The 20,078-nt window shown below is 37.7% G+C and overlaps 1 protein-coding gene across 1 annotated transcript in view; it reads right to left on the reverse strand.

Annotated features, from left to right (window-relative positions):
* Positions 1–5,849: 5,849 nt before the first annotated feature.
* The window catches only part of LOC136874308 (protein KTI12 homolog), a 49,598-nt gene continuing 35,369 nt past the window's right edge, over positions 5,850–20,078 (reverse strand). The window contains exons 5-6 of the mRNA XM_067147952.2: positions 16,601–16,663; positions 5,850–6,230 (exon numbers count right to left, since the gene is read on the reverse strand). Of these exons, the coding sequence (XP_067004053.2) occupies positions 6,015–6,230; positions 16,601–16,663 (279 nt within the window). The 3' untranslated portion in view covers positions 5,850–6,014. The remainder of the gene's footprint in view (positions 6,231–16,600; positions 16,664–20,078) is intronic.

The raw sequence follows: 20,078 nt of genomic DNA on the forward strand, positions 1-20,078 counted from the left end.
CTAGGGAGTCCTTCATTTTCACGCCCTTCGTGGCCCTTGTCTTCCTTTGGCCGATATCTTCATTTTTCGAAGTGTAGGATCCCTTCCATTTTTCCCTCTGATTAGTGTTATATAGAGGATGGTTGCCTAGTTGTACTTCCTCTTAAAACAATAATCACCACCACCACCTGTGGCGTATTCAACATTAGAAATCATCCTAGGCAGGGCCCTCATCTTCACAGACATGCAGGTCGCCTAATAGGCCGTCTACTAGAAAAAGACCTGCACCAGACCTCTCCAGAGGCCATACGCAATAATAATAATAATAATAATAATAATAATAATAATAATAATAATAATAATAATAATAATAATAATAATAATAATAATAATAATAATAATAATAATAATCGCCTCCAAGATCCAACAAGCAGCTAACACTGCAATCCTGACAGCTAAGAAGAGAAAGCATAGATGGTGGAATGAGGTCTGTGATGAAGTGCTCACCCAAAGAACAAATGCCTGGAAAAAGTGGAACTCGACCCGAAGATCTGAAGATTTCGATGTGTTCCGTGAAGCTCGAAAAGAAGCAGCCAAAACATTCCGAAGGGCCAAGCGACTATATGAGAAACAGCAGTTAGAACAGATCGATCAGGATTTCCAGAAAAACAATTCCAGAGACTTCTATCAAACATTCAAGACTAATTTGAGAGGGTACCAAGCCCCCAGCCTTTGTTTTAGAGATGAAAATGGAAAGCTGGGCTTGACCAGCAAAGAAAACTGTATGATCATGTCTCGGTACTTTGAAAATCTTCTTAATTGTGATGAACCAAAAGAAAGATTCCCTGTGTGTGACCCAATCCACAAACTACCCAACTCACCCCCTCCTTGTAAAGAGGAGATCAAACAGATCATAAACAGCTTAAAGAATAATAAGACAGCTGGTGAAGATTCAATAGTGGCAGAACTACAGAAACTGGCGAATGATGAAACTCTAGATGTACTAGTCAAGCTTCTTGAAGATATCTGCAGAACTGGGATGATACCAACTGAATGGCTGTCAGCACTAATCCACCCTCTGCACAAGAAAGGTGATGAAAAGAATGTCAACATGTATAGGCGCATCTCATTAGTATCTGTTCCCTATAAGATTTTCTCCAAAGCAGTTCAAAACAGAATAGAAGCTCACCTTGACCAACAGATTGGGGAATACCAGGCTGGCTTCAGAAAAAGCCGTTCGTGCCCAGAACAGATCTTTAACATGAAGAGCATCATCAGGTACACGAAGACAGGAGGACACAGCTACGTGGTTGTGTTTGTCGACTTTCGGAAAGCATATGACTCCATTGATCGCGAGTCATTAATGTATATTTTGGAAGAGTTTGGAGTGGACGATACATCAAGAAATTTGATCAAACAAACTCTAACCAACACAGTGTCGAAAGTAAAATTTATGGGTGAGATCTCAGAACCGTTTACAATCAGAACGGGTGTCAGACAGGGAGATGGACTATCCCCACTCCTCTTCAACTGTGTTTTGGAAAAAGTCATCCGAGAGTGGAGCAAGTTGTTAGACCAAGAAGAAACAAAGGAAGATCAGTTCAGACTTGGTCCTAAGCACAAAGGGGTGTATGTTGACTGCCTGGCCTTTGCGGATGATCTGGCCATTTTTGCTAACAACATAGATTCAGCAGTCAACAAGATCAATAGGCTGTCAGAAGTGGCTGAAAAGGTAGGACTCCAGATTTCTATTCCGAAGACAAAATGTATGACGAACATGCGTGATGGACCTGAATGATCACTAATCTCGGAAAAATCGGTCGAGTCAAGAATTTCAGATATCTTGGTGAAGTCATCCAGCAGAATGGATTAGAAGACGAAGCAATCAATGTCAGGATGAGGAAGTTAGACCAGGCATATCAAATGACAATATCTATAATAAAAAGTCTACGAGTCTAGGGGCCAAGTTCCGACACTATAACACAGTTGTAAAGCCTGAGGGATTATATGCATCTGAAACTCTGACCTTAAGTAGTAAAGGTCAAGCTGACTGGCTGGAAAAAAGAGAGCGCAGGATACTACGAAAAATCCTACGTAATAGGCAGGTTGATGGACAGTGGCGAATGAGACCAAATGAGGATTTGTACAGCAAAACAGAACCTCTCACAGCTTCAATTAAGAAGAGATGGTCATTTCTTGAGGATGACTGATGATCGACTAACAAAACGAATATGGAATTCTATTCAATCTAAGGCAACAAGGCCAAGATGGTTCCAGGAATGCGAAAAAGATCTGAGGCAGATTGGTATTTCAGACCAAGAAATTCCTGACAGGAACGCATTCAGAAGATTGGTGAACAACTATCAAGTTTTCAAGATGGCATCAACTTCCGGAAGACGGAAAGGACCTTTCTCTGAAGAGCATAAACAGGCACTCATCGCTGAGCTCAGAAGATACTGGCAGGAAGTCAAAGCCGGAACAAGAACAAGACCTAGACACTAAAATGAAGTTGATTGTTACCACGCAGTCCATAGAGGCTCAACTCTATGTATTAAAAAAAAAAATATGTGGCTAAGTTTAAGACACTTGTGTTTTATTAGTGTTAATCAAGATCGTTGTATTTCATGAATTATTATTATTATTATTATTATTATTATGGATTTCACCAGTGTTAATATTTATTGTAGCGTTGATTCAAGACAACACATACACAATAATAATAATAATAATAATAATAATAATAATAATAATAATAATAATAATAATAATAATAATAATAATAATAATAAATATTAACATAAAATGTGACTAAAGAAATAGTAAAATGTCGCAGTGGCGGTGAATACACATCACAGCATGGAAACGTGACGGATGACTTTCAATACGCAAAATTAAATCATATACATATATGCTCTTCAGACAAAGGTCCTTTCTGTCTTCTAGAAGTTGATGCCATTTTGAAACCTTGATAGTTGTTCACCAATCTTCTGAATGCATTCCTGTCAGGAATTTCTTGGTCTGAAATACCAACACTTAAATCATATACCAATATTTACAGGCCAAAAAATGACAACTAAGAAAGGAGAGTGGAAGGTGCAGGAACCCTATGAGGTCCATGGGAAGGTATGGCGTTATGGGGGAGAAAAGGTTTACGATCATCACCTCAAAACTCATCATATTAACATAATCAAAACCAATGTTACAAGAAACAAGGTCATGACATAGCAACTGATACTTAATTCACAAATGAAGGGTATTTAAAAGACTAACAAAATACAGTTCCACAACACGGAATTAAGATATACTTGAGTAACTTAGAGAAAAACTCGATTTAACAAAGAAAGGTGATGCTACATTAGAATGTATAGTTTAAAATGAAAGTAAGTGAAAGAACTGAAATTACGGCAATGGGAATCTAACCAAACTCGGACACGTTAAATTTAAAACTTTAAAAATTACATTAAGCAAACAAATACCGAAACGCAAAAGGAATTAAATTAAATCAAACAAAATCAGAAAACATAGAGAATGACATAAAAATAGCACTGAAATAACACTTACCAATAAAAACAGGAGTTCCCGAGGGAAGCCCTCGAGCGCACACGCTCGCTAGGGCGGTCGGATGTAAATGCAATAATAATAATAATAATAATAATAATAATAATAATAATAATAATAATAAGGCTATTAGCTTTACGTCCCACTAACTACTTTTTGGTTTTCGGAGACGCTGAGGTGCCGGAACTTTGTCCCGCAGGAATTCTTTTACGTGCCCGTAAATCTACCGACACGAGGCTGACATATCTGAGCACCTTCAAATACCACCGGACTGAGCCAGGATTGAACCTGCCATGTTGGGGTCAGAAGGCCAGCGCCTCAACCGTTTGAGCCACTCATCCCAGCCGGATGTAAATGACGCCGAGTACACGCATCATTTCTCCGAAGACGGCAGAAGACCGGAAATGGTCCGATCACAATTAACCAATAAGATCAAACTTACACTAGATTCCCATTCCTTTTCGCCAATAGGAACACCTTGACCATATATGGTAATTTTAAGATCGTTACCAATTTCACAAGTTCTGGAACATTGCTATTACAACACCAAAAATTTCAGCATTGGAAATCGCACGTGTGGTACAGGATGCCTCAATTTAAAGAACCTTTTAAAAACATTACAAACATCAGATTAACATTTGGTCAAGTTATACACTTGCTGACATTAATTTAAATGATCAATTACATAAAATTAATATACAAAAAAAATCACTTCAAAATACTTTTGCATCTTGCAATGTTCATACTGTTCAATATATCTTGATGTTTCCTTATTTAAAAAAGATAATTACAAACATGTTCCAATTACATAAAAAATATTCCAGCAGAGTCGGGAGTTCTTATTTCTTCATTTCTCACAATATAAAATATTACAAACAAACATGAAATCCTACAGACACGTTAAATAAAAAAACTTTAAAATTATATTTTCCATAGTTCCAGTTCTCCGTCCCACCACATATTACATTTATTGTGGGTTATTTACTAAACATAACCATTTGTGATTTCTTCTGTTAACTTATTTTATTTCATATTAAATCATTTTTGGGCAATTTAATTTTTTCTTCCAACTAACTGGAATTTTGAAAACTTTCAAGACCCTCCTTAAACACTTCTGACTTCACCGGAAGCATTCTTACTAGCCTAGATTATTAGTTACCGGTAACTAACTAAATACAAACTAATTAAATAAGTGACCATGTCATTTAATAACTATATTACCTAACTACTTAAAATAATTATAATATTGTAAGGTAACAAATGTAAACTCGGGTCCTCGTTCCGAGCTAGTACAGTTCTTGTCAGGCACTCCCTCAATGGAGGTGAGCTGCATGTACCATTTTAACCACTTACCAGCCCTACTGCCATTCTTAAATGCTTGGCAGTACAGGGAATAAAGATGGCAGATGGCAGCTAATAATGCTAACCATTATATATTGGAGGCGGACATCTTGTAAGGTTGTTGTAAATAAATAAATAAATAAATAAATAAATAAATAAATAAATGAATAAATAAATAAATAAATAAATAAATAAATAAATAAATAAATAAATAAATAAATAAATAAATAAATAAATAAATAAATAATTTTGTGTGGCTATTTTTAGCCGAAAGCAGCCCTTGTAAGGCAGACCCTCCGATGAGGGTGGGCGACATCTGCCATGTGTAGGTAACTGCGTGTTATTATGGTGGAGGATAGTGTTATGTACGGTGTGTGAGTTGCAGGGATATTAGGGACAGCACAAACACCCAGCCTCCGGGCCATTGGAATTAACCAATGAAGATTAAAATCCCCGACCCAGCTGGGAATCGAACCTGGGACCCTCTGAACCGAAGGCCAGTATGCTGACCATTCAGCCAACGAGTCAGATATGTTGGGTATAGAAGGTGATAATTACACAGAAGTGCTATTGCACAATTAGTGTACTAGATCAATACTGATGATTATGGCAATCCCAAGGTGTATTTCATTGTGGTTTGGTAATTTTAAATCGGTAGATTTAAAAAAAAAGAAGTCTTGAAACTTGTTCACTGTTCTCTTGTTTTATAACTTTGCACTTCTTGAATTAATTAAACCAGTTTTCCCCTAGTCAGGTCTTGTTTATTGGTATTTTCAGTAGAGTTATGTTTTTCAGAGTGTAATGTAAAACTGTATCCCAATTGTAAACTTAAGGCTACATATACTGCCGTGCATAGCCAACTAGCTTAGTTTAATTTACTTCTACAGTAAGCTTTGTCAATTAGACAATCTCTATGAGGAGGATACGGAATGTAACAATTAATTTTCTATTAGAGGAAAAAAAAAGACACATCCAAACTATGTGCCTATACTATTCAAGCATCTTTATAGCTTTACATCAAGTCAAAATAATGAGATAATTGTTGATCATTTACATGTTTACAGAAGAAAAAGTGTAGTTAATGAAAACAAGAGACAATCACTGCATTTTTTAATTACATAAAATTCAAGGAACTTTCACCTTAAATTAGAACTGAGATACTGAATGAATAGCTGACCAAGTTGTGAAGAGTCTTTTGGAGGTTGCATCTTGGTATAAGTTAAAAACTGTCTTCGAAGCCTTGCTAGTTGGGGACTAGTAAGCTTAGAACCACAGTTAACTTCAACACACACATTATATCCGGGCACTTTCACATCGCCTTCCAGTCCTAGCTTTTGAGCTGATAGAATGGCCTGCAACAGAAATCACTACGATGAGTGATGACAACATATTTCCAAATGCAATATGCTTAAAACCTACTGTAATTCAAATACTCGACAACTGAATGCAATAGGCACAAAGAAAAATATAAGGTAGGTAATCAAAAGTTTGCCATCTGCCATTTTACAGTTGAAGAGGCAACTAGTTGATGCAGAAATGGATAAAGAAATTACAATGAATAAAACAGAAATGGCACTAAGAAAGATGAAGAATGGAAAAACTGCTGGAATAGATGAAATTTCAGTGGAGATGATAAAGGCAGCTGGAGCTGTAGGTCTGCAGTGGACATATCGAGTTCTCAGGATTGTCTGGAAGAATAAGGAGGTCCCTGAGGATAGGCAAAAAGGACTAACCATCCCAATTTTCAAGAAAGGCAATAAGAAAGTATTGAAGAACTACAGGGGAATTACTCTGATATCCCATGTTGCTCCTCCATGGCTCAGGCGGCAGCGCGCCGGCCTCTCACCGCTGGATTCCGTGGTTCAAATCCTGGTCACTCCATGTGAGATTTTATGCTGGACAAAGCAGAGGCGGGACAGGTTTTTCTCCGGGTACTACGGTTTTCCCTATCATATTTCATTCCAGCAACACTCTCCAATATCATTTAATTTAATCTGTCATTCATTAATCATTGCCCCAGAGGAGTGCGACAGGCTTCAGCAGCCGGCACAATTCCTATCCTCGCCGCTAGATGAGGGCTTCATTCATTCCATTCCTGACCCGGTCGAATGACTGGAAAAAGGCTGTGGATTTTCATTTTCATCCCATGTTGCTAAGATAATGGAGAGGATACTGGAAAGTAGGATAAGGCTGAGGGATGAAAATCAGATACAGGAAAATAAATTTGGTTTCTGAAGTGGAAGGCCCATTTTCATTATGAGGCAACTAATGGAAAAGCAATGGGAGTATGGGAATGATATGGTGATGACATTGACATTGAAAAGGTATATGACCGTGTCACCAGGACTAAAGTTTGGGACAGTCTGGTGCAAAAAGGAATTGGACAGGGATTAATAAAAATGATCATGGCAATGTACAGGGAAGGTTGTAGTTGCGTGCAAACATAAGTTGGTAGGACAAGCTGGTTCAAAATCACTAGTGGGCTGAGACAGGAAAGTGTTCTATTGCCAATCCTGTTTACAATAGTAATGAATGCCATCATGAGAACAGCAAAAACAGCACATGGAGGAAGAGAAATGAACATGTTATTTGCAGATGATATTGCGATTTGGGAAGATGAGGACATGAATGTTCAACAACAGACGGATGTGGTGAATGGGAAGATCTAAGAATGTGGATTGAAAATAAGTGTAGAAAAGAGTAAAACTCTTTTATGACTAGAGGGGAGAAAGAATCAGGTCGGATTAGACTTGCAGACAAGACCCTGAAAGTAGTGGAGACGTTCAAATACCTGGGGAGTGAATTAATGGAGAATGCTCGAGTGGATACTGAAATTAAGAGGATTCAAGCTGGAAGCTGTTTCTATCATAGCGTAAGAAACATGTTATGGGCCAAAGATGAGCCAATGGAAGCAAAGGAAACTATATACAAGACGTATTACGTACCCATAACAACTCACAATTAAGTATTTAATTGTGAATCTATTGAAGCAATTAAATTGAAATAATAAATAAGGTAGTTCGACCTATTCAATACAAATAAATACAAAATGTAGTGTTGCATTCCTATTTAATTATAAGTGGAATCGGTACCGGTTTCAACCCCAATCCGGGTCATCATCAGCCGAATAAAACGCAAAAAAAAACATTGCATAAGTAAAAAAGAAAGAAAATAAAAGATCAAGTCCCCACAAAAAACAATTGAAAAGGCAATGTAAAACAACGGGGATAGGCACTGTAAAATTCAGAGGAAACAGAAGGTAAGTCACTTAAAAGAAGCAAGGCACAATCTTCTGAGCAGCAGCATAGCACACGTAAAGTTCAACATCGTCTCGTAATGTTTACGAGAAGCGGAGAACAGTTAGATGAGTCAGCTTGCATACACTATTAGGCACGAAGTCATAACACAATCTAACAAATAAGATGATCCAAAATCGCGCAGAAGCCGAAGACTAGTAGCTCAATTGAAGTAAATTGGCAGCTTCCGAAGATCAGCGCGACGTATTCAACGTCAAGCACTGTGCTCTCAAACGCCGACGGAACTTGATGAATAGATTAATGATCCGGTACTTGCTTCGGTCGCGGAAATATACATATACATGTAATACAATTCAATATAATTGAAATATGTAACTAGATCTTGTAGATTTTTTAGAACAGTTGACGCAAAAAACAATTGTGAAGAGAAAAATGTTAAAGAGCGCAATACCGGAAACAAATGAAAAACGTATATGCACAGTGTGCTATTTCTTGAAGGTAAAAATTCGGGTCGTAATTGAAGTAGTCAAAGTCAGCGCAAGGCACGAATTTAAATTTGAATGTGAAGACCCAATATGCAGGTGGCACTATAGTATATTAGTATACAGTTCAATTTGGGAAGTTAAATCCCATATTGTACCGGTAACGGCGGTACAAACTAAGTCCCCGTCATAGAAATTTTAAAACTTACGTGTTACGCTCCGGACCGCTTACGAAGGACTGACTGGACGGCGAGCAACAGCTGTGCGCGTGTGACGTAGTGAGCGGGTGACGTCACAGCATGCCTCGCCGCACTACAGAGCCTAGAGTGATGTAGAATGTTCTTCGAGTTTCGACGGGTAATAACTTTTCCCACGATAATAATTGAACAAATTGAACAACATCACCATATAACTTGATCCCTTAGCTATGTTCCTGCCGAATTTCACGTGAATCTGACTTGGGACGATAAAGTTTTGGAACAAGGGGTGGAGGCCTGGATCAGATATAAATACGTACTGCTTCGCTCAGCAGACCAGTGTGTGTTCCAGCATGTTAGAGTGTGCTGCAGTGTGCTGCAGTGCGCTGCAGTGTGTTACAGCATGTTGCCAGAGTGTGATGCCAGTGTGTGGCCGGAGTATCTATGTGCACGCTAGACTGTAGTGTTCACACAGTCGGTTCGCGGGCACCGTGATCGAGCGTGAAGCCGCTATTAAGTTTCAAGTCCGTGGACTTTAACCTAATCGTGTTGAATATGGACTTATGCAGATTTCTTTATACTGTGACAACTTTTAACTCCGATAGGACGTGAGATGAATTGTGTATCGTCTGAACATTATCTATTGACTGTTACTCTATACGAGTGTCTAAGACTCGCAAACGTTTTCGAGTGCTCGAAATTGAAGTTTTATGTTATGGACAGGACTTAGAACTGATTGCTCCTTACCGAGTACTAAATACTTTGAGTTATAAGACTGTTTGTATCCGAATTTAATTTACCATTCCATGAACTGTGTCAATATTTTAGGTCATGAACTGTGAACTGTGCATGTGTGAACAGTGCATTTCAATTCTAATAAACAGCACATTTCAATTCTGCGAACATTCAGTTTACGAACAGTCGAACCAAGGACTGTCAATACTCGATTAATTTCGTCTTTTGATTTCATGTTATTTTCAATACGTGAATGAGTTCTAATTCACGAGTGGAACATCTTTATTTTCAATGAATTATGTTGAACAGTGCTTCAAAGAACTAAGTCATGCGGCATTACCTTACGTTGTACCAAGTGCCACAAACTTTAAGTGACTCTGTTAAACTCGACGATAAGTTTCGAGTGGACTTTTATTTTATGAGTATTAACTTACATGCTTATTCGAGTCTAGTGGCATTCTTTCACTTAACACGGGACAAAATTGAGTGACATTTCACCGTGTGACAAAGATACATTTTGTGTTTGAACTTTGTTAAAACCATTTATAAACGTTCCTCTCATCTGTGCAGAAGCAGCCTTTACATTAACTCGCCCCAGGGCTTAACGATGTTCATTCATGTTCACTATTCACAAGGACTACCTCAACGCCATTCATTAACGTCGCATGGATCTTCAAGACATCGAATGGATTTTCTAGAACTTCCATCGGGGGACGAATGGTGGTTTGCTGATATGGAAAATGGAGCTGCCGGAATCCAAGGACATCGCCAGCCATAGGACGAGGAACATTTTCTACTGTATCCGCTGTACAGAGGTGACATTACTTTCAATTTCTTAATAAACTCTGGAAAAAAAATTTAAGATTTATTTAAACAAATCCTCTCCCTCTGTATGCACTTCAACGAATGGTACACGCCCTGCGTCTCATCTCTACCGAAGTACCACATTTACTGTTACAATATGTTATGATCGGACTTATTGCTGCGTGGAATATTGTTGTTGCTGATTCTAGAGAGAGTTTGTGCAGTTCCTTTATTTTGTAGGTGGCTCTAATAGCTGCTGTCGCTTTTTCTTTGAATGGATTCTAAATGATCTCCCTGTTGCTGAAGTGTAATTCCTAGGTACTTATATGTGTGTGCAACTTCCAGGTGCCTTTGAATTTTATTCTTTCACTTTCTACCACTCTTCCGCCTTTTCTGAAGGTCACTTGCATTGTACTGCTCTCATTTATTTGCAGAGAGTTTTCTTCCGCAAGGCTGTTGACAGTTTGTTGTAGACTCTCTAGGCTGGTTGAGCCAAGAACCATGTCATCTGCATACATGTGCAGTGAGGTTCCATTGTTGTTTTCTATTATTTTTCTTATTATGTCCAATGTCAGTATGTTGAAAAGAATGGGGCTGACTGGGTCCTCTTGCATGACCCCGTTGGTCTGTATTATATCTTTTGAGATTGTTATACAGTCGCTTATGTTTACTACGTTGTAGGCCAGTATGTTCCTCAACAGGACAGTGATGCTGTGCTCTTCTCCGATCATATGCGCCAGTTTCTTTAGCAGCTTTTTTCTGTTCAGGAGGACAAAAGCCTTTCTATAGTCAATGAAGACTGCGAAGTACTTCCCTTTCGGGTGTCTCAGTGTCTGTTCTATTTCCTCTAGTAGATTTCTGATCACCTGGATGGTGTTACGTCATCGTCAGAAACTATATTGTTGTTCAGGGATCAAGTGGTCTGTCTCTTGCACCAGTCTGTCCGTTATTATTTTTCAGAATATTTTGAAGTCATTATTTTCCAGGGCAATGCCTCTGTAGGAGTTGGGGTCTGCTGTCCCTCTTTTCCCTTATATAAGACTTTTATAGTGGAGCTTCTCCACGCTTCTGGTATTTGTCCTCTTTCCACGCATTTGTTAAACAGGTCTGTCCATGTTACTAGGAGCCAGTTCTTCGTAGCCTTGATTTGCTCTTAGTAGATCCCATCGGGCCCGCTGCTTTTCTATCTTTCATCTTGATAATTGCGTTTTTAACTTCCTCTTTGTTTAATTTGATGTTGTTAGCTCTGGTTTCTGCTTTTGTGTGTGGGATATCTTTTGGTATTGTCCGCTTTACGTTGAGGATATCGGAGAAGTGGCTTTCCCAAGTGTCCATGTGTATTGTGGTATTGTGGCTACTTCTCTTGGCGGACAGGGCAATGAATGGGCTTTTAGTTGCTTCTTCTGCTATGCGCTTGGCTTCTCTTTCTTTGTGTTGATTTTTCTTTTCTATCAGCATTTTCTCGTATATTTTCCCTTCTGTTGAATATTCTTCTAGAGCTTCTCTTTGATTACTGTCTCTGGCTCTGTGTAGTGCCTGTAGTGTTGTTCTACGTTGTATATAGCATTCTGCGTTCAACCATGGTTTAGCCTTTCTTTCCTTATGAGGTGTGGCTGCAGATTTAATTATTTCCTTGACTGCTGTAGCAGCCTCATCCAGATTGTTTTTGCTTATTAAACCTCTGGTTTTGGTTATTTCAGCGCTCAGGTTTAGTGCATTAACCTGAGCGCTAAAGCAGGGTTTTTAATTACACTATACCGCTTGGCGGAACTCACCTTATCTTTGTACAGCAGCATGCAAATTAATCTGAATACTGGTTTTTCTAAGGCTTTTTATAATTAATGTTGGCAGAATTGTGCTTGTGGAAGACAGGTGGGCTAATGTTTTAAGGCCAAGGAAAATGAGGGCTAAGGATTTTCCTTAGGGAGTGGGCCAGGAAAGGTATTGATAAAGAATCAGTATAAGTCGCTGTAGGTTGATCAGCACAGGAGAGGAGGTTAAGGAGAAGGTGGTAATTCTCCACGTTGATACCAATAACGTAAGGCAAACAGGAATAGGTACTAACATAGTTGCGAATGTGTGGGATCTGGTTACGGCAGCACATAAGAGGTTTATGGAAGCAGAGATTGTTATTAGTGGGATTAGTGGAGGGTAATTGGGGATTTAAATGAGAATATGGAACGAGTATGCAGGAAACTGGGGGTGAGATTTGTAAATCCTAATGGGTGGGTAGGAGATACAGATCTATGCTGAGATGGCCTTCACTTTAACCAAAATGGAACATATAAGTTAAGGGGTTTGTTTAGAAGTTATGGGGAGGAACATTCGGGGAAACAGGGTGGACTAGGAAATGGTGATGACAGTATAGGAAGCATGAAGTCAGGTAAGGATGACATAAAATTGTTAGTGTTAAACTGAAGAAGTTGGCCAGGAAAAGAAAAGCATTTATAAACCATGCATTCCATAACTGAGCGAGAAACATAACATTCGCCCAAAAAACTGGTAAATGATGGGTCTGCTATTTGAAAGCAGAGGCAGTGTACCTAAGCATACGTGGAAAATCTTGAAATCCAGCACACAACTTTGGAAAAAATTATAGTGGACATTTTAAAAGATTTGGCGACAATTTTAAATCATAATGTATGCAACTCCTAAATGATAAATCATTTTGTGTTTTCTTTCTGTACAATAATTTTAATATTTTCAGTTACCATGGTCTAAATTATAAAAATAAACTTGTGGTCATTCACAGTTTGTGAACTGAAGTCTTTTGAAAATATGTATATAAAGAAAGGAATAGTATTAAATAATCTGATAGATACATATTTACCAGATATTATAATAGGAATTGAATCATGGCTGAGAAGTGATATTATGGATGCGAAACTAGATTGTTTGTTGTAGAGACATATTAGGAACAATAGGAGAGGGAGTATTCATAATGGTGATAGAAGAATTTGTAAGCCACGAAAAAGTTATGGAAGAGGAATATGAAATTCTAGGTGTAAGACTTACCTGTAAAGATAATAGCGATGGCTTACTTCTAAAACATTGTATCTCCCAATGCACTTCCTATCCATTTTCTTCCTTAAGACTGGTCACGCCTTCCAGCCACATATGGATGTACAGCCCTTCAGAACAATTTTCGTTGCGTTCATTTTCCTATGCTGATGTGTAAAGGAAAATGAACCTTAAATATAAACTGTAGGAGTGCTTAAATTCGCCATGAAAACAACATCCCTACAGTACGATTTGGTAAGGTCCATTTTCCTTTACACGTTATCATAGGAAAATGAACACTGCGAAAAAGGTTCTGATGGACGCATAACTAATAAATATGTGGCTGGAGGCGTGACCAGTATTAAGGAATATAATGGATAGGAAGAGCATTGCAACATACGAGGGTTTAGAAGTAAGCCATCGATAGGCAACTTGATATTTCTGGGGTATACAGATCTGGCAAGGCTGATGCCGATGCGGAATCATTTGCAAAGATAATCAGCTATGTGAGAAACAACACAGGAAGGAACATTATTGTAGCAGATAATTTGAACTTACCAAATGTTAACTGGGAAGGGAATGCAAACAACGGAAAGCATGACCAACAAACGGTGAATAAATGAATATGGGGAAGGACACCTGAATCAGAAAGTGACGGAACCAACTAGAGGGGAAAATATTCTAGACATAGTGTTGACGAAATGAGCTCCATAGAGAAAGTGAAGTTATAGATAGAGCCCTGCACGGATGCGAATATCCGCAAAGTTAGTGTCATGGCGGATGGAAACTGTACGGCAGTGTGGATAATTTCTAAACAATGAAGTTTATTGATTTTCACTCAGGTATAATCTTATTTTTGCTTGTGGTTAGGTGACCCTTGAAGTTAGTATGGGAGAATGGTGATATACAAAGAGCCTTGAGACCATAAAGCCGTAAATCTGACCTAAGCCTAACTGGCTCCTGCCCACAATTAATGGAAGGAAGGAACAAAGGTCAATACGTCAGTAGTTGTCGCAAGAGGCAATCCCTCATAAACCTGTGACTGTAGGGGTCTGGTGCCAGATATAAGGCTTATTGTATTACGTTAACAGATCTATCCATTTCAATATCTTGGGTGTAATAATGTAAGTTACTATAGTTAAACATTTAAAATATCCATGGATAACCATTTACGGATGCAGATGAAGGAAGTGTGGATGCGGATAATATTTTGTAAATCCGCGTAAGGCTCTAGTTATAGATGGTATAAGTAATCATGAAATTGTTTCTGTCATAGAATAAATATTGAAAGGAATGCCGCAAAAGTAGGACTATTAGGCAATACCATATGGTTGATAAGGGAGGCATGGGTAAATTTAAAAAATAAATTATGATCAATCATAAATAAAAATGTAAACAGCCCACAGGACGGGTTTAAAGCAATTGTTGATGAGTGTGAAAACAGATGTGTACCTTTAAAAGTAGTAAGGAATGGTAAGGGCCCATTGTATTATAACAGAGAAATAAAGAGATTAAGGAGGAGGTGCAGAGTAGACAGAAAAGGATTTAGGATTGGTTGTGGGATTGGGAGAGATTGAGGGAGCTTACTGGGAAATTAATTGGCAGCCATATGAATTTTAGAGAGCAACAGAAGGAAATGTATAGATACTTTAAGGCAGAAACAGGTTCAAAGAATGACATTCCAGGAATGCTGGAAGAGTCCAATGATGATATGATGATGATGATGAGTTATCAGGTGCCTAAGTACAGTTTTGGTGTTGCCAGACTTGCTTCAGGTGCATGGCGATCAGTGAAGGCATCGAATGTGAATAACCAATCAAATGATTATCTTTAGCTAGAGACGATCCTTTCCAAGAGTGTATCCCTGTGAGGCGAGATTTATCTCTGTTTCCTGAAACTGTTTAATCCATCTCTTTGCAGCACTCTCTGTAATACCACAGTGCTGGCCAGTTGCAGAAATAAAAAATTCTGTCCCTCCAACAAGCCTCAGACAAATTCCTGGGATTAACAGACTGTGGAGAGAAATAGCTAAAGAATAAAGGATTTCATAACACTAGCATTTGTTTGCGACGTAGCTGAAGATCAAATGTCAAACAGAAACCATAGCAACCTAACTGGTATATGTTGCTGAGTGATAATAATATTGAAAGAAGGTCATTAATAAAAGCACAACAGATGGGATTCGATCTACTACATTCAGACTAACAGGTGAATACAGCAACTACTAAGCCATGAGACCAGTGTGTAAAGGAGACTTCCAACCTGGTCTCCTATGAAACACTTCATGTTACCTTGATTACTGCTAATAGAATTTCTTGTGTCTTCTTCTTCCTAGAGTTTCTCTCGCAATACTGCAAGGTCTGCTACAATCTCCTGCACTTAATAGTCATTGCAAAAGCACAGAAACATATACTGGAAGAGTGTATTACTTCAATACGTTCCCTCCATGGTAAATTCTTATCAGTAGTACAATATGAACAATACCCTACAGACTGTACTCAGAAACGCAGAGATTTTCAGCAAATCACTTTTTGTCTCCCATAGTGTACAAATAATGTCCTACATCACAAATTTCTTTTTCTGTTTGAAAATCATCTACACTATTCATAAAAAATTTCACTTTTACGATATGTTTCCTGGTGGAAGTCTGCAATTACATGCACTGCAAGCAACTGCTAACAATAGGTACACTTTCTGGTACAAAAAGGGATCAGACGAATATTTCTCCTAGTCCCTAAGCACAAGCACAACCAAAGGGAAGGCAATTATCGTATACTACTTAATACACAGAGATTTACCTACACTTTGCCTATAAAAAGGTGAACATCTATACTTTTAGAATGAGTTTAAATTATAACATTTGCTATACACAGCCCTAAATGCTCCTTGTCACTTTCCTAACATAACAGAATAATGCAAGTTAACTGATGAAGTATGCACTAGACAAATGTACATTGAACATTATGACAAGGAATATTTTATTACAAAAGACTAAAGACTAAAGCATAGGACAATGTATACAGAATTTGATGCTACTTCTTTCATACAAGAGTCCATCCAGTTTTTATCTCAGGAAGTGTACACAGTGTTCAATGACACCTGAGACTTACTAAAATTCCTCCCTATGTGTATTTCCACTCTAGTAGTGTATGAAATCAAAGAAAGATATATTCAGTTTCTTTTACTACCAATATCAGAATTCTATCAGTTATAAGGAAGAAAAATAGGAGTGCTTTGTGCAACTTACCGAAATGATCTCGTGAGTTATTCTGTCCAATTCACGTAAGAAATTTTCAGGAGTCACAGGGTTCTACAAAAGAATCTATGAATTAACAAGCTTTGTAAACCAAACAATGATCAATGAAAAGACATCATTAAACAAACTGATAAAAATAACATATCATCTTATTCTTTTCCAGAACCTAGTGGGGTTGCAGGTGCAATCTGTATCGCATATTTGGACTTGGCCCGGTTTCTTGCCCAGATGCGCATCTTCAAACCAACCCTATGTGGAGGGCTGTATTCAAGTATTGTAAATGTGTAAATACAACACCTAGTCTCTGAGTCAGATGAATTAAACAGATGCAGCTAAAATTGCTCAGAACCTAACCCACAACCCTTATGTTTTCTTATACCGGTATATGAATAATATGAGTAAAAAATTGAAATAACAGATAAGGCTTTTTGCAGATGATGTTATAATGATGTTATAATGTATAGAGCAATGAACAAAGTTACAGGATTGTGAGCAACTCCAAAAATAACTCGAGGCAGTTGTGAAATGAACGGCAGACAATAGTGCGCTGATAAATGGGATGAAATGTCAAGTTATACGTTTCACCAAGAGGAAAAGTCCCTTCAGTTTTAATTACTGTGTTGATGGAGGGAATGTACCCAATGGGGACTACTGTAAGTACCTAGGTGTTAATATATGGAAAGATCTTGATTGGGGTAATCACATTAAGGAGGCTGTAAAGGCTACATATCTCTTCATATGGATGCAAAGGACAGGGTGTATAACTAACTGATAAGACCCCAATTAGAGTATGGTTACAGTCTATGGGATCCCCACCAGGATTACTTGATTTGAAAACTGGAAAAGATCCAAATGAAAGTAGCATGATTTTTCTGAGCAAAAAGCTATTTGACAAAGCAGTATGTTCTGGGAGAGATAGCGTGGAATCACATTTGTAGATAAATAAGCTTGAGTAAAGTTTTTAAAAATTGGAAAGATCATAATATGAAGATAAAGTTGGAATTCAAGACGACTAATTGGGGCAAGTATTCGTTCATAGGAAGAGGAATTACGAATTGGAATAATTGACCAAGGGAGATGTACGATAAATTTCTAACTTCTTTGAAATCCTGTAAGAAAAGATGAGGAAAACAAATGATAGGGAATCTGCCACCTGCACGACAGCCCTAAATTTGGATCTGTTGTAAAATTTTAAAAGAAACGTAGGCTGCCAAGGAGCTGGGCATTGGAACATTTACAGTACTATTTAAACTGGTTTACTTGTAATGTAGTTGTACATTGTAGCGTTACTCTCTCTCAGAGTCCTCCGAAATATATAAATTGTACGAGGCAAGCAAATGAAGGCACAAAACTACAAATATCTGCTCACAACGGCAGTTCATAATTGGCATTGATACAATAAGGAATATATTTTTACCAACCTCCAGAGGAGAGTTCTTGGTAAAACCTTTCTCAATAGAACTAATTTACTTAGGCCAGTCAGATTAAGAAATTTGTAACAGATATCCTGATGTTTCACTAATCGTTTAGGATCGACTAACATATTAGAGTACAAAACTGATGTGACCGATACTATTCCCATTAGATTCTCTCCATATACGCTTGCCCCACCGAAGACAAAAAATTTGAAAGAAATCGTAGATGAAATGCCACAAAAAGGTATTATTCAGCCGTCGGCTTCTGCCTATACTACTCACATAGGCTAACTAATCACTTTACATTGACTCAACACCAAGACAAGACAAGTCCCATTCTCTAATACAGGGTTGGGAATGAGGTGAGATGAAATTTCATGGCATGTTTTCAAGGCCGGATGCCCTTTTCATTGCCAACCTAGGAAGGAAGGAAGGAAAGAAGGAAGGAATTAATTGTGCTTCCTCCCAGCAACTGTATTTATGAAAAAGAAAATGTTAAGTAGTTCTTTTAATGACTCACTGCACATCTGTCTTTCATAAAATATAAAGTACATTATAATATTCCTTAACCAATGTTCCTTAATTGAGGGTGTCTAGAAAGGTGTATGATCACTCCTTGTAGACTCATGAGAGAAATACTGTTTTCTTAACATGAAATGATCTTTAGGCAGTGGTGATTTCCATTTTTAATACGGCGATTTTCATGTGTCTTAGAGTATAATTTCCAGTATTGTAAAGGGAAAAATCTTTATGTTCTGAGGAAAACTACGATTTCAGACAAGAAAAATTATGGATTATTTAATGTTGTAAGGATGGATTCAACTTTTGAATTTTTTTGTTCTCTGTTATGTGTAAGTGCAAGATCCAGTGATACTGTTTGATAGTGATGGAACACAAATGAGTATTTTATCTATTAATATTGCTCCTACGTTTCAAGAAATGTAATGGTGACATTTTTTGTGCAAAGGCAATGCTCAATTTTATGTCATTATTTCTACCTAATTCAGTTTTCTTATCTCAGTGTTAAAATAATATTATTTTTGGTATTTCTCTAGGCTTTGTAAGTATCCATCTCTTTTATGCTCTGTTTAAAATGGCTCAAATTATAGTAGAGGGAGACTTGTGTATGATCGCTATCATTTATCCACTCATGTATTTTTTGTAAGTGTCTTTTGTGAGTATTCCTTGGTATTATGTACAGAATACTCCGTGAATGAGGAAAGTTCCAGATGTCATTCAGTGGGTAAAAAAAGGAAATGGCAGTGCAATAATAATTTGCTTCCATTTCATTCATACAGTCTTACTGAATGCCATTTACTATTTTTTCTTAATTTCACACACATTCCTCAGCTTAACTCGGTTATTTCTCGGGTCGCTCTAGCCATCCTTGCCCTGGCCACAGGCTTAACGCTGGATGCACTCTGTGATGCCACATGATTTTTCAGGTGAAAATTCAACCTGTGTGTACCAGAATTTGAAGCTAGGACATCTGGGTGAAAATTCTACAGCTACGTCACTGTTAACCACGCCACCCTCATGCATTAAAAATATGATTAATAAAATACATTTAAAAGGTGGAGAGACAGAAGTTGACTGAGAAACAGATCAAATGTTATCCCTGCTTCACAACATCAAAGGTGAAACAATTATCATAGGTAAACTATAATGGTGGATAAAATCACCACAAATGGTTTCATCTGTCTTCTGTATGTCAGTTATTGTATTTATGATAGTCCTTGGTTAGATATTCAAGAGTATAATGACAATATTTATTTTACAACTTAGAGAGATTTTATTTACTTCAGAAGTAAGAAGATATAAATTGTAAAAATACCGTAGTGGCAATCCTTACTCGTGCTTAAATACAAGGACTGTTTGAAAAATAGTGAACTTTCATGAACCTTCCAGTGAAGGATTCGTACCAAATGAATGGTGCTTTAAACACTCTCCGACATAGTCCCCCTACACTTCTTCCAGCAGTGTCACAACCAAGGCCCAGATTTTGATGACAGAAAAATGTTTAAAAAATGACTGCAAATATCCCATAAAATTAC

The sequence above is a fragment of the Anabrus simplex genome, chromosome 5 (assembly GCF_040414725.1).
Source record: "Anabrus simplex isolate iqAnaSimp1 chromosome 5, ASM4041472v1, whole genome shotgun sequence".
Classification (NCBI taxonomy): Eukaryota; Metazoa; Arthropoda; class Insecta; order Orthoptera; family Tettigoniidae; genus Anabrus; species Anabrus simplex.